Source organism: Danio aesculapii, chromosome 24 (assembly GCF_903798145.1).
Source record: "Danio aesculapii chromosome 24, fDanAes4.1, whole genome shotgun sequence".
NCBI lineage: Eukaryota > Metazoa > Chordata > Actinopteri > Cypriniformes > Danionidae > Danio > Danio aesculapii.
The window spans coordinates 14,997,549-15,012,937 of NC_079458.1; the positions used below are offsets into that span (position 1 = coordinate 14,997,549).

Consider the following 15,389-nt stretch of genomic DNA (forward strand, 5'->3'; position numbering starts at 1 on the left):
TTTTTTCTAATAACATTCCCCTAGACAACAGATGACTGGATCCATTTTGAAGAGAAGTGAAATAGAGCTGGGTGATATGGGCAAAACATCATATCTCGGTATTTTTAGTAGGAACGATGGTATACGATATATATCCGCTATTTTCCCATTAATGGTTAATTGAGAATTAAAGTCTTCATTAAAAGTTTATTAAACATTTTTTGAGCAAAATATAATTCAAACACAGGGGTTTCCCTCCCTGTTATTATCATCATTATAATGATCATTCATATATTGTTGTTTGTTGAAAGAGTAGCTAACAGAGAGATATTAAAATAAAAAAAGAAATGTTTGGTAAACAAATGCATGTTTTTTTTTTTTATTTACTTAAAAAAAAAAAAAAAAAAAAAAAAGGTTTTAATAATTGTTTTTAAACCACCAACCGTTTGTACACTAGACACACACACAAGTCCTCCAGTTAAAGGGCTAGAATAAATAAACCAATTAAACAGAATAAATAAATACATGCAATGATTAGAATACAATCGGAATTGAAGTCAATATGCAATAACAGACCAGAACGCAGAGCTAAATGTGTGATAGCGTAAATGTAAAGAAGAAACCATCGTGTAATAAATACTGAACTTATTATCAGTGAATATTACGTGGTTTCACTTTCAAAATGCGGTATAAATTCGTCCCATTTTGGCGTTTTTAATTCTTTTGAACACATTCAGGTGCTGTTTGTCAATTTGACAAGGCTTCCATTTTCGTTCTCACTGTCAATTGCGGAAGAAATGATCGAGAAAAAGTTTCTGATAAACCGCTGTAACAGCTGCAGGCGCTGTGTGATGTGCGTGCACGCGAGGGGGAGTCAGATTTGTCCGGGGAGTTTGATTTCGATAGAACACCGGCACTGCATGTTCCTCCATGTCGCGTCACTGATGGGTTGTTCTTGAAAGGTTCGTTCATTAATAAATCTTTTGGATGACTCAGGGAGTGAATCATTTATTTGTGCAAGTGGAGCTCGCATGCTACCTTAGAGTGGTCTGTCTCGGTCAGAATGCGCACGTGTGGCCTCAAACTATATCGATATGAAAGATATTGGATAATTCCGCATTGCATTGGGGAATCATAGCGATAGATCAACAGAACCCGATATATCACCCAGCCCTAAAGTGAAAGCGCAGCTCCTAACAAGCTGAAAGAAAAGCTTGATTGCTTTTAGACTAATTGTGTGTTGTAGCCAGGTTAAAAGGTCAACTATTCAAAACTTTTATTTTTAATTATAGCTAGCAAAGCCTCGAATATGTTTACCAACAATGCATCTGCACCAACTGCAAAATCTCTGCATCTACGTTTTGTGCTTTTCACACATTACATCACCCTATTAGTGTGTCGGTCTCTGTGCACATGGACAGATGAGTGAGGCAAAACGCGCTTGTTTGTTAGCGATTTCTAGCCCTGATTCACTGTTTTTAAGTGAAAGTGGGCTCATTTAAGAGGCTGAATGCGCACTATAAATAAGTGAAATAGCAGTGCTGATTTGAGCCGTCCACACTGACTCTCAGACAGCAGACGTGAGCTTTCCTGCATCTTCTACATCACTGCAATTGATCGGTTCCTTTCTGTAGCCACAGTCTTGGAGAAAACGAGAGCGTGTTTTGGTTTTGAGAGTTTTAGATGCTTTGAGGTTCTCAAAAAGCTTGTGTTTGGGGCACGCGAGCAACATTGTTACAGCAGGATTGCATTGTGGGTTGCACAAAGTGTTTCTGTGTTGAAACAGAATTGCAGATTCAAAGCGAAAACAATTTTTGGTATGCAGTGTTGAGTGTTTGTCTTAATGATAATGTAAATGAGTTAGGTGAACAATTGATATGGACCAAATGTTATTTAGCTAACTTGTCACTTAGTCAATTTAAAAAAAATGTTTTTAATATTCATCTTGTTTTTTGTTGTGTATTTTTTTATTTAATTATTTAAAATTAATTTAAAAAATGAATTATTATTATTATATCACCATCATCATAATTATTTTATAGTTATTACCAAAATGTTTATTATTATTATTATTATTATCACTATCATTATCATCATTATTTTTTTTTATTATTATCATCATCATTATTATTATTTTTATCTTTATTATTATAGTTCTTATCACCATCATAGTCATAATTTTTATTATTATTATTATTAGTATTAGTATTATTATCATAATACTTATCATTGTTGTTGTTATTATTATTGTTGTAATATTATTATTGTTATAAAATTATTATTTTCTTTTTATTGTTGCTACTATTTTGTTGTTGTTGTTGTTGTTGTTGTTGTTGTTGTTGTTGTTGTTGTTGTTGTTATTATCATCATTATTATTTTTGTATTACTACTATTTATATTATTATTATCACCATCATCATAATCATAATTGTTGCTGTTGTTTTTAGTATTATTATTATTATTATTATTATTATTATTATTATTATTATTATTATTATTATTATCATCATCATCATCATCATCATAATACTCATCGTTGTTGTTATTATTATTATTTTTATTTTTGTATTACTACTACTACTATTAGTATTATTATTATCAACATCATCATAATCGTTGTTGTTGTTATTATTATTATTATCATCATCATTATCATCATCATGACTATTATCATTATTATTTATTTTTATTTTTTATTGCTATTGCTATTATTATCACCATCGTCAGAATCATCATTATAATTTTTTTTATTATTACTATTATTATTATTATCACAATCATCATAGTTATTATTATTATTGTTATTATTATTATTATTATTATCAACATCATAATCATCAATATGATTATTATTTTTTTATTATTACTATTACTATTGTTATTATTATTATTATCACCATCATCATAATAATCATCATCATTATTATTATTATTATTATTATTATTCATTCATTCATTCATTTTTATTTTTTTTTCGGTTAATTTCTACAATTATAATTTAATAATAATAATAAACACAGCAAATACTACAAATTATATATATATATATATATATATATATATATATATATATATATATATATATATATATATATATACATGTGTGTATATCTTATAGATATATATATATTTTGCCGTTTCAACTCCCAGGGAACAGAGCTTCATAAATGAAGATTAGAATTATTAAAAATTTATATTATAAATAATAACAATTACACAAATCACACTTTTTTCATAAATGAAATTTAATGCAGCCTGTTAAGTATTCACCATATTTGTTTCACTCAGGATGTCTGAAACAGTTCGCCTTAAAGATGTAATCATGTATATTGTTCTGTACTCTTCTCTCTATACCTCTCCCATTCACTCACCATTCTTTGTTTCTCCAGATGCTCCTTTGTGTGGTGAAGAGACTGAAGGGGTTGAGTTTTGTTTAGAGATGTGTGCAACAGGGGAGGGTTCAGAGCCAGCAGAGGTGTATCGTGGATCTAAAACAGAGTGCACTGTGGGTAATTTGCTCCCTGGCAGCACCTACAGGTTTCACGTTCGTGCCGTCAACAGCGCAGGGGTAAGCTGTTTATTCATTTATTTGATTTCTGGTTTATTTACGCACAAATACAATTAATGCACTTGCTCGTGTATTTTTGTTTAGTTACATTGATATATTTCTGCATTTCTTTTTTTACACAATTTTGTTCTGCTTTAATTTGATCTGCGTTTATTGAATGAACATCATAACAGCACTGTCAATAACCTAAAAGTAAACAAACTAAATTACTGATATTCTAACTAAATAAATACAGAACTAATGAATTTAAAAAAAAAACGCAAAAAAAAGTATTTACAAACGAATACAAAAAGACATTATATATACTAATAACACAAAGGGTTGGGTATCGTTTGGGGTTATTTCAATATCTGTGTTAAACGAATACAAAAGGAAATTATATATACTAATATCAAAAAGGGTTGGGTATCGTTTGGGGTTATTTCAATATCGGTGCTAAACGAATACAAAAAGACATTATATATACTAATATCACATAGGATTGGGTATCGTTTGGGGTTATTTCAATATCTGTTAAACGAATACAAAAAGACATTATATATACTAATATCACATAGGATTGGGTATCGTTTGGGGTTATTTCAATATCGGTGCTAAACGAATACAAAAGGAAATTATATATACTAATATCACATAGGGTTGGGTATCGTTTGGGGTTATTTCAACATCGGTGCTAAACGAATACAAAAGGCATTATATATACTAATATCACATAGGATTGGGTATCGTTTGGGGTTATTTCAATATCGGTGCTAAACGAATACAAAAGGAAATTATATATACTAATATCACATAGGGTTGGGTATCGTTTGGGGTTATTTCAACATCGGTGCTAAACGAATACAAAAGGCATTATATATACTAATATCACATAGGATTGGGTATCGTTTCGGGTTATTTCAACATCGGTGCTAAACGAATACAAAAGGCATTATATATACTAATATCACATAGGGTTGGGTATCGTTTGGGGTTATTTCAACATCGGTGCTAAACGAATACAAAAGGCATTATATATACTAATATCACATAGGATTGGGTATCGTTTCGGGTTATTTCAACATCGGTGCTAAACGAATACAAAAGGACATTATATATACTAATATCACATAGGGTTGGGTATCGTTTGGGGTTATTTCAACATCGGTGCTAAACAAATACAAAAGGCATTATATATACTAATATCACATAGGATTGGGTATCGTTTGGGGTTATTTCAATATCTGTGTTAAACGAATACAAAAGGAAATTATATATACTAATATCACATAGGATTGGGTATCGTTTGGGGTTATTTCAACATCGGTGCTAAACGAATACAAAAGGCATTATATATACTAATATCACATAGGGTTGGGTATCGTTTGGGGTTATTTCAATATTGCTGTTAAACGAATACAAAAGGACATTATATATACTAATATCACATAGGGTTGGGTATCGTTTGGGGTTATTTCAATATCGGTGCTAAACGAATACAAAAGGACATTATATATAATCATATAGTCATGGAAAACCTGGAAAAGTCATGGAATTTTGAAAAGTTTTGGAAAAACAGAGAAACCCACAAAGTTTTGGAAAAATGATGGAAAACCGATATCTGTACACTTGAATATAGGTTATTTACTTCTTTTCTGTCCTTGGCCAGATGGATATAAATATAAAGTGAAACTAGATAGATTGTTGCGTGTTTTACGATATGCTGTAATAAATTTGAATATGCATTGTTTTTCTTTTACCACGCATATGTAGACATTGCATGAAACAGTCATGAAAATTTGCTAGAAAGTATTGAAAAAATCATGGAAAAGTCATGGAATTTTAGTAGTAAAAATGTGTATGAACCCTGTAAATGGCATTTATTTTAACTAGTTGCATAATACAGGCTTTCATTAGCAATGAGTCAGGATAGTTACATTTCAACCACCTATAATTTCATCCCCATCAGTCTAAATTCCATCTCTCCGGTTGTTTTTCCTCTCCTACATGAAATCCACGTTTTATAACAAACCTTTCACATCACCTCAGGGTGACAAAGAGATCTGCTTTCTGTATTGGAAAACTTATTAAGAAGCTCATTCAGCCGCCACTGAAGATGGATGTCTGACAGAGTGTAGCACTTTGGGTTTTACCTGCCACAAAAATAACAGATTTCCCTCCTTATGGTTGAGCGCACGCCATTCATGACATGTGAGACAGCTCTAAAACACACTAAATCTTGCCGGTGTTTCTCTCTCCTGTTTCTCAGTATGGGCCGTTCTCGGAATCTGTGGAAATCAGCACAGCCGCTGGACCTCCAGGGCAATGTAATCCACCTACCGTCAATGTGATTTCACACACCTGCGCTCATGTGACCTGGGAGGTGAATCGTTTTCTTTTTTCCCAATTTTTTAATTTTTATTTCATTTGATAGACAAAACAGGGCCTTTCATTCACACAGAGACACACTTCAAGACTAAAGCTTTGGCAAATTTGTTCTTGGCTACTTTCTAACAGCAGATGGTGCTCTGTTAATTTCTAACAGCAGATGGCGCTCAAGGCTAGTTTTTTGTAGCAGATGGCGCTCTATGCTAGTTTTTAAGCGCTTTATGCTAGCTTCTATGTCGCTCTAGGCTAGTTTTAAGCAACAGATGGTGCTATGTTTTCAACAGCAGATGGTGCTCTAGGCTAGTTTCTAACAGCAGACCGAGCTCTAGGTAAGTTTAAATAGCAGATGCTGCTGTAGGATACTTTCTAACGGGATGGAGCTCTAGGTTAGTTTTTAATAGCAGATGGCCCTCTAGGCTAGTTTTTAATAGCAGATGGCGCTCCAGGCTAGTTTCTAAAAACAGATGGAGCTCTAGGCTAGTTTTAATAGCAGATGGTGCTCTACTCTAGTTTTTAATAGCAGATGACGCTCTAGGCTAGTTTTAATAGCAGATGGTGCTCTAGGCTAGTTTCCAATGGGGATGGAGCTCTACTCTAGTTTTTAATAGCAGATGGTGCTCTAGGCTACTTCCTAACAGGGGATGGAGCTCTACTCTAGTTTTTAATAGCAGATGGCACTCTAGGCTACTTTCTAATAGGGGATGGAGCTCTAGGCTAGTTTTTAAAGCAGATGGTGCTCTAGGCTACTTTCTAACAGGGGATGGAGCTCTACTCTAGTTTTTAATAGCAGATGGCGCTTTAGTCTACTTTCCAACAGGGGATGGAGCTCTAGGCTAGTTTTAATAGCATATGGTGCTCTAGGCTACTTTCTAACATGGGATGGAGCTCTACTCTAGTTTTTAATAGTAGATGGCACTCTAGGCTACTTTCTAATAGGGGATGGAGCTCTAGGCTACTTTCTAATAGGGGATGGAGCTCTAGGCTAGTTTTTAAAAGCAGATGGTGCTCTAGGCTACTTTCTAACAGGGGATGGCGCTCTACTCTAGTTTTTAATAGCAGATGGCGCTTTAGGCTACTTTCCAACAGGGGATAGAACTCTAGGTTTGTTTTTAATAGCAGATGGAGCTCTAGGCTAGTTTCTAATAACAGATGGAGCTCTAGGCTAGTTTCTAACAGCAGATGGAGCTCTAGGCTAGTTTCTAACAGCAGATCGAGCTCTAGGCTAGTTTTAATAGCAGATGGTGCTCTACTCTCGTTTTCAATAGCAGATGACTCTCTAGGCTAGTTTTAATAGCAGATTGTGCTCTAGGCTAGTTTCCAATAGGGGATGGAGCTCTGGGCTAATTTTTAAAAGCAGATGGCGCTCTAGGCTAGTTTCCTTGGCGAGTTCTTATTTTTTACTTGTTTGTCACACTTTAGTACTTAAGATCATCAAACAAATTGAAGTTTTAGTCAAAGATAACACAAGTAAACACATCATACAGATTTTAAATGAAGGTTATTTTTTATTAAGGGAAAACTAAATTTAAAACTACAGATCCCTGTATGAAAAGTCTTTTTATATCATAAATGTAAGTTGTTGTTTTTTTTCTCTTACTGTGGAAATGGTAAATGACACTGTTATCTGATTGTCAGCAATTTTCTGCTGCACTGTGAATGAAATCAATTTTCAAGAGAGCATTTTAGGCTTTGGGACTCGAAGGAAGTAGATAATACAAGCATAGATACTCCATCCCAGTTTTCATTGATGGGTTTTATTTTGATCGATCACCCAGAAGGCAGATCAAAACCTTTTCAGCAATAATTGCTCTTTCCATCCTTTCTTCTCAAAAGAGACTTGCTTTTCATGACAAAAGGCCTCCTGTGTTTTACTCACAATAAAAATGTATGTGATTTTAGCCTTGATGTGTCTTGAATGTCAAATATCAGTAAGACCTCCCTTATTAACATTCTGTTTGCTGTCTTGAGTGGTTGATTCATTTATTATCTGTGTGTCTGATGCATGTTTGTCCTGATGAAACCGTGTCAGGCAGGTAATTAGTGCTGTAGTTCTGGGAATGTGTGTTTTGTTTGTTGCTGTAATTTCCCGGAGCATAACGTTTGCTGTGATCTTGATCCGGCAGATCACGGAGAGCTCTGGGATAGATGTTTCTGGGTATCGGCTGGAGTGGGGCCGGGATTTGGACTCTCTTGAACTGGTCTACAGTGGAGATGAAACCTACTTCCAGATCTCCAATCTGGAGGCTTCGACAGAATACTGTTGCAGGATACAGGTACTGCATGCCATGATGCAGGACAAGACTAATATTTATTTAGTTTGGTTTTTTATTAGGACCATAAGCCAACACAATTAGTGCATTTAAATATTTAAATTCTTTTTTTTTTTACTTTTTTGTATTGTAAAAAAAAAAGTTACATGAAATTAAACTTTTTCTTGTTTTTTTTGCATTTTAACTCCCCCCCTCCCCCCAAAGCATCCAAATCCAGTTAAACACATAAACATTTTGTGAAACATGGGCTAAGACAAATAAAACAATATACTGTATTCCACAAACAAAAATGCACATATACACAGTATTTTAATTCATTATGCTTTATTTTTAGGTTTGTTGAAAAATGAGAATGAGATTATTTATTGAATAAAAGAGATTTATCAAATGAGATCTATTATTTATTTAGCATAAAAACTTGCTCAAATGTATATACTTACATACACAAACACACAGATATATAAAATTATATATAAATATATATATATATATATATATATATATATATATATATATATATATATATATATATATTATTATTATTATTATTATTATTATTATTTAAGGGTGTCACGGTGGCACAGTGGGTAGCAAGATCGCCTCACAGCAAGAAGGCTGCTGGTCAGTTGTCATTTCTGTGTGGAGTTTGCATGTTCTCCCCATGTTCGTTTCCTCTGGGTGCTCTGGTTTCCCCCACAAGTCCAAATACATGCGGTATAGGTGAATTGGATAAGCTAAATTTGTCATAGTGTATGTGTGTGAATGAGTGTGTGTGGATGTTTCCCAGTGATGGGTTGCAGCTGGAAGGGCATCTGCTACGTAAAACATGTGCTGGATAAGTTGGCGGTTCATTCCACTGTGTCGACCCCAGACTAATAAAGGGACTAAGACGAAATTAAAATAAATGATGATTATTATTTAAGTTTTTACTCTGTTAAGACCTTGAAATATTATTTAAACATCTGGTTGTTATAAATCTAAACGTTTAAACACCTTAGTTTTACATTTTCTTAAAAAGTTCAACTTTATTATGAGAGAAACAACGACTGAGATTTTCTGTTTATTGAGATTTTTTTCTCAAATGTAGCTTTTCAGTTAAATAAAAAAACCTTTTAGCTTAATTGTATTAAAATGAATGCTTTACTACCAGCTTGCTAGAAGAGTGCAGTGCCTAAATTACACTGTACTCCAAGATTAACACTGTTTTGTGTGTTTTTACGATGAACTTATTTTTCATTATTGTAATTTTTCAATTATTGTAGAAACCTTGCCCTGCATGCATTGGTGTGTATATTTTTTAGTCCAACAAAAATAAACCTGCAAATTGTGTTTAGACATTTTAAATACTAATGTTAGACTGGAGTAATGTTATGGCTGGAAATGTTCTGACCTTTTCATGCTCCTCTTCACAAATAATTGGCTCTGAATCACTGTGTGCATCATGTAGTGGAGGAAAACAATCCACCAGCTCCAGAATGACTAGATTTCTCCATGCACTCTTTAAAGTAAAGATGATCAGCAATGGAAGCTGAATATAAGTTTTGTTTTATTTTATTTTATTTTATTTTATTTTAAGGTGTTAGTGAGAACCTGAGGGAAGATAAGTAGTAAAAAAAAAGATATAGCATCCAGATCTCTCTGAAAAAATCTAAAACCTAATGATTATAAATGGTCAAAATAATGGTTTATTTTGTTTTAATTTATCTTTAGTTTATTTTACCTCTATTTAAAAAAATCAAGTAAAATTCTCAACGTCTCTTCAAATCGCTTCTAAAAACCTAAAACACGATTGTATGTAAAGGTTTAAATATAAAAATGAATTTAATTTAAAAAAAATTTTTAAATGATTTATTTTGAAATTTTTTTTAAATGATTTATTTTGTTTTCAATCATTTTTAATTAAGAATTCAAATTAAAAATGAAATTCTTCATTTATTTGGTTGTTGTTTTTTTATGACATTTATTTACCATTAACACTTGCAGATATTTACATCTACCAACTATAAAACAAGCAAAACTTTTAGGTGTTGCTTCATATATAGTTGTGTTTTTTTAATTATATTTACTTACTTTTAGCATTTGCAGATATTTACATCTACCAACTATTAAACAAGCAACACTTTTAGCACTTTTAACATTAACAAACATCATTTGTAGCAATTGAATTGAACAATATAACATTTTGGATTACTAGCATAACTGTAACGATATAATTATTTGATTAACAGATTCTCAAATGTTTGTATTTACATTAACATCTTGTTTTGTTTTTTCTTTCTCTCTGGTTTACAGGCAGTTAACCAGGCTGGGGCGGGCCCCTACAGTGATCTGGTGACATGTCGAACCCCTGCCGCAGCCCCTGATCTCATATCCGGATTTCACCAACTCAACCTCCCTCTGAACCCAGCAGAAAGTGAATCCTTCTCCCTTTCCACCTGTCTGGCCCTCGCCTGGGACGAGCCGAACTGTAATGGAGCCCAAATCAGCTCCTACAGTATCCAGATCGGGGACCGAATCATTTCCACCGAAAACACAAACCAGCACATTATCAGAGACCTGCTGCCGGACAGCGAGTACAGGTGAGCGCAGATGCTGTTCAACACTTTAGATCCTTTTTTACCTTCATCCTCTCAATCAGCAGCTCTTTGCTGCTGGAGGTCACTGCTGCTGCATTAGTGCTGACCGGAGACCTTATTTCCTCATTATTTTGGTTCCAGTAATATACAGACGAGTGCTAGTAAGTCCCTGATAGAGCGTGTCAGTGTTATTAGTTCTACAAATGGACCCCACTTACATCTGCCTCAAGATGTAGTCAGATAAATGCTGCATTCTGGGTGGATGTTGGTCTTTGTGTGTAGCATTATTGGTAGCAGGATATATTTACTGGTTGAAAAAGGGATGGTGGTAGGATGCTACAGTGATGTATCAAGTGGTAAAACTTTGGTATGTTTAAAAGGGTTAAACATAAACTAAATTACTTAATATTATGAGAAATGTAACACTTGAAATATGTTAAATATTATAAAAGTAAAGTCTAATGAGAAACATCTGGAATGTACACAACAAAAAATGCTTTTCTTACTTGAGAGTTCTTGTCTTGTTTCTTGTACAAATATCTAAACAATCTTAAATAAAGCATTTTCTTGAACAGGGGTTCCCAAACTTTTCAGTGACCCCAACATTATTTCAATACCAGTGCTAAATGAATACAAAAAGACATTATATATACTAATATCACATAGGGTTGGGTATCCTTTCTAACTACTATTTTTATCTTCTGTAGGTTATGAATAAAATATGGTAATTCTAATAGTTTAATAATTATAAATGATTATTATAATAATAATAATTATTATTTGACATTATGAAATTGTTTTAAGGAAAAACTCACTTAATTATTGGCATATTATTAATAAAAAACATATTTTTTGCTTGTCTAGAAAATGCTTCTTGATTAAAGAATTTTAAGATATTAGGACTAGAATCACCAGGAAGAATTTTAAATAATTTAATAAAAATTGAACTGAAAAATCATGTTTAACTTTGAATATATTTTTTGTGAATTTTATTTATTTATATTACGTATATTTGTCTAAGTAACTTCTTATTGTAATAGGAATTTGTTTTTATCGTGTAATATTTTATGTATGTCCATTTTGCCACGAAAGAGCCATAAGTTGCTGATGTGGCAATAAATAAATAAATAATAAATAAATAAATATTAGGGCTAGAAACAAAACAAGAATTGTACAAGTGTAAAACTATGGATGACTATTAATAATCAGTTAATGACAGAAAATTTGGTAAACAAGCAAAGATTGCATTTTTGAGAGGAAAACGGCTGTTGTGTAATAGTCACGTTTTTAATGTTTCATTCAGAAGTAAATGTAAATTACTAATAAATATGTTTTATTATGATGATTAATAAACCAATGGCTTTATTAAGATAAATGAATTAAGTTAAAGGCAATAAGTGTATGTGGCCTATTAAAGTGTTGAAGAAATTGATCTTATTTAAATTTTTGGTTTAGTTTTCCATGCACAAATGGCTGCGTTAAATAACTAACTAAATAAGTAAATAAATATTGTAAAAACAGTATAGTAATCTTTCAAATAGTAATGAGTAGTGTATATGTCCAAAAAATCTACTTTTTAATCGTTAAAATCCAGTTATTCTTATGTAAAAAGAGATATATTTTAAAAGGACTGTAGCTTCCTAACAGGTTTGCATAAGAAAATTACTTTCTCACATTCCCTGCAGGCTAATGGGCTTCTGGCAAGCGAGTGTGTTAAAAAGGCTTTAGTTTGTAATGAAAGACATTAAATGATCACAAATGTGACTTTTCCATTGGGGTAATGGACCATGAAACACATCCCCAATTAATATGCCAAATACAAATGCACTTATAATAATTATCAGGTACACATAATGTGTCTAATGGAGCTGCAGATTTCAGAAGCCTTCTTAAAAAATAACATGATTTAGCTTTCCCTAATGACCAGTGTTGCCGGAATGTGTTTGGATAGTCAAATTGTAAATTTTAAGGGATTAAATAAAACCAAAATCCAACTGAAGTGTCTCTGAAAACAAATTATGCTCAACCTTTTTTTTATTTTTTTTTTATTTTACCAGTTGGAGTCAATGTGATTTTAATGTTGAGATCATGTTTACTAATACTTTTGAAGCACAAATTGCCCTAATATTTTGTGTCTTAAAATTGTTTATGATGCATCATGCAACACTAACCAACAAACTTTTATATGTGAAGTGCTCAAATATTGTGCCTTGTGCTCTTTTTTTCCTCCAAAAAAACATGTTACAGAGCATCTGTTCCCTTAAAAATATTTTTGTTTGTTTATTTATTTGTTTGTTTTTTGCAATTTATTGATTTTTTTTTTCTGTTAAGTGCTTTAAAACATAAGCTTTTAACATTGCGGAAGACTTTTCATTAGAAAAGAGCTTCAGGTTTTGTAAATAAGCTTTTATAGTAACTACATTGGGGCCATAAACAATGTTCTTGGCCATCTGAGGTTATTTACACATTTGCCCGTAATATTTTCAGCATCCATTAGTTCCTAAAATGAATCATACTAGAAAATACAGTGCAAAACAATTTTTACAGGAAAATTGTTATTACGTCCCACTCCTGATGTTCCATACCTGCAAGACCTATTTTCTGTCCGAGAAACACAAAAGTGTGTGTGTGGGGGGGTGTTTGTGTATGTATGTATGTATGTATGTATATATATATATATATATATATATATATATATATATATATATATATATATACTGTAAAGAAAAGGATTATAATGAATTAAATATAAAATGTAATAAGTGTAATGGGTATTTTGGGGTATTTTATCTGTTCAGAATGTGTTGAAGTTAAACATTTTTGTAAATTAAAATAATATATATTTGTTTCAATTTATGAATTTAGTTGCAGTTAACTAACCCAAATCTGAGTAAGTTCAGATGAAGTTTGTTCCACACATACAGAAAGTCAGGTCAGAATAGTGTGAGAGTGAGTAAATGACCGAGAGTCTATTTGTAGAATAATGTTTTTAGCTTATATCAGACTTATTGTTATAACTTTCCCTTTTTTCAGTGCTCTTCGGCTAAACCAATCTAGAAATGTTTTCTGTCTTGTTTGCTCTTAGTATAATTGGATTCCTGGATGCCAGATAGATAAGTTCGCAGAAATGCTCAATTAAATGCGAGGTCAGCTCTTCAGCCAGAGTAGATCAGTTTCTCCAGTGCTGTCAGTCAGAGTGGAAACGTCAGAGAAAACTGAAGACACCTGCAGGTATCACCAAAGGGCGGCACACGTTTAAATACCTAAAAATTACAGTATGTGCCTTTTTAAATTAATTTCACTTTCAAATTAGTGACTCTTGGGCGATAATTGCTTTTAGCAACAACAAGAGTGTACAATGACAAACTTGTCTCTCTCTTGTGTGCAGATGAATGCACATGTACGCGCAAATGGCGATCTGCATAAACAGGGGTGCACAGATGTACAAATCTACATTTGTTGACAGACAGTTTGGGCTACTTGTCAGAATTATGGGAATTGTCGGCCTAACAAATTTTTAAGTGGACAAACATTTTTTAGTCGTATGCTTTACCCAGAATATAAAAATACACATAAATCCATTTAGATCATTTACTTTAATCATTACTATCGGAATGTGAAGAGAATCAGCACAACAAAAATGTTTCTGAAGACAATCACCTACTACACCTTTAAGACAATTTTAAAGAGAAATTATTTTAAAGGGAAAGTTGACCCAAAAATGAAAATTTACTCTTGTTTACTCCCCCTCAAGTGGTTCCAAACCTTTGAGCTTTTATTAAAAGAAGATATTTTGAAGAAAGCTGAAAACATGTTAACATCGGCCTCCCTAGTATAAAAACTAATATTATGGAAGACAATGGTTTTTAACATTCTTCAAAATATCTTCTTTTGTGTTCAACAAAAGAAGGAAACTCAAATAGGTCTGAAACAAGGAAAGGCTTAGTAAAACTACTACTGCCAATTAATGAAAAAAAATACTAATCATATTGTCAATTGCGTTAACTTAGCGTTACGTTTTTTAAACTTATACTTTTATATCACAAATTTTATATTTCATTATCCAAATAAATGTAGAAACAACAAATATCAACATTATCGCCATTAGCATCAGTTTTTAACTTTGTACAAAAAAATAGCTACTAGTTCAAACAATCTTCACATAAAGCCATTAAATACAAGCCGCCATATTTAATCTATATGATGTAGTGCATTAATATTAGCGCATGTTCATTCTATAGCATGATCAAATTTTGACAGCGCTTATTTGACACCCGATTTTCTGTTGTTTTTTCCTTTTTTCAGCCTGAAGATTTGGGCAGAAAATGAAATGGGTGCCGGACCCTTGAGTGAGACCCTTAGAGTGAGGACCAGGCCTCTGCCGCCGTCTCCTCCACGGCTGGAGTGTGCAGCTGTCGGACCTCAGAGTCTGAAACTGCGCTGGGCTTTCAACAGCCGTAGTCAATTCACAGATGACACCAACTACATCCTGCAGATGGAGGACCGCAATCAGAGGTTTGCACTGAGGGAATGTGACTGGCAATGTGAAATCTGTGTATTTCCATACTTGACTGTAATCAGAGGGATGTATGGATGGGTTAATTAGTCTTAATAATTAAGCTAATTTAG

General features: G+C 32.8%; 1 protein-coding gene across 1 annotated transcript in view; it reads left to right on the forward strand.

Moving 5' to 3' along the window:
• The window catches only part of fndc3bb (fibronectin type III domain containing 3Bb), a 126,882-nt gene that overhangs the window by 97,867 nt on the left and 13,626 nt on the right, over positions 1–15,389 (forward strand). The window contains exons 19-23 of the mRNA XM_056450266.1: positions 3,369–3,547; positions 5,796–5,909; positions 8,038–8,187; positions 10,477–10,763; positions 15,066–15,275. Of these exons, the coding sequence (XP_056306241.1) occupies positions 3,369–3,547; positions 5,796–5,909; positions 8,038–8,187; positions 10,477–10,763; positions 15,066–15,275 (940 nt within the window). The remainder of the gene's footprint in view (positions 1–3,368; positions 3,548–5,795; positions 5,910–8,037; positions 8,188–10,476; positions 10,764–15,065; positions 15,276–15,389) is intronic.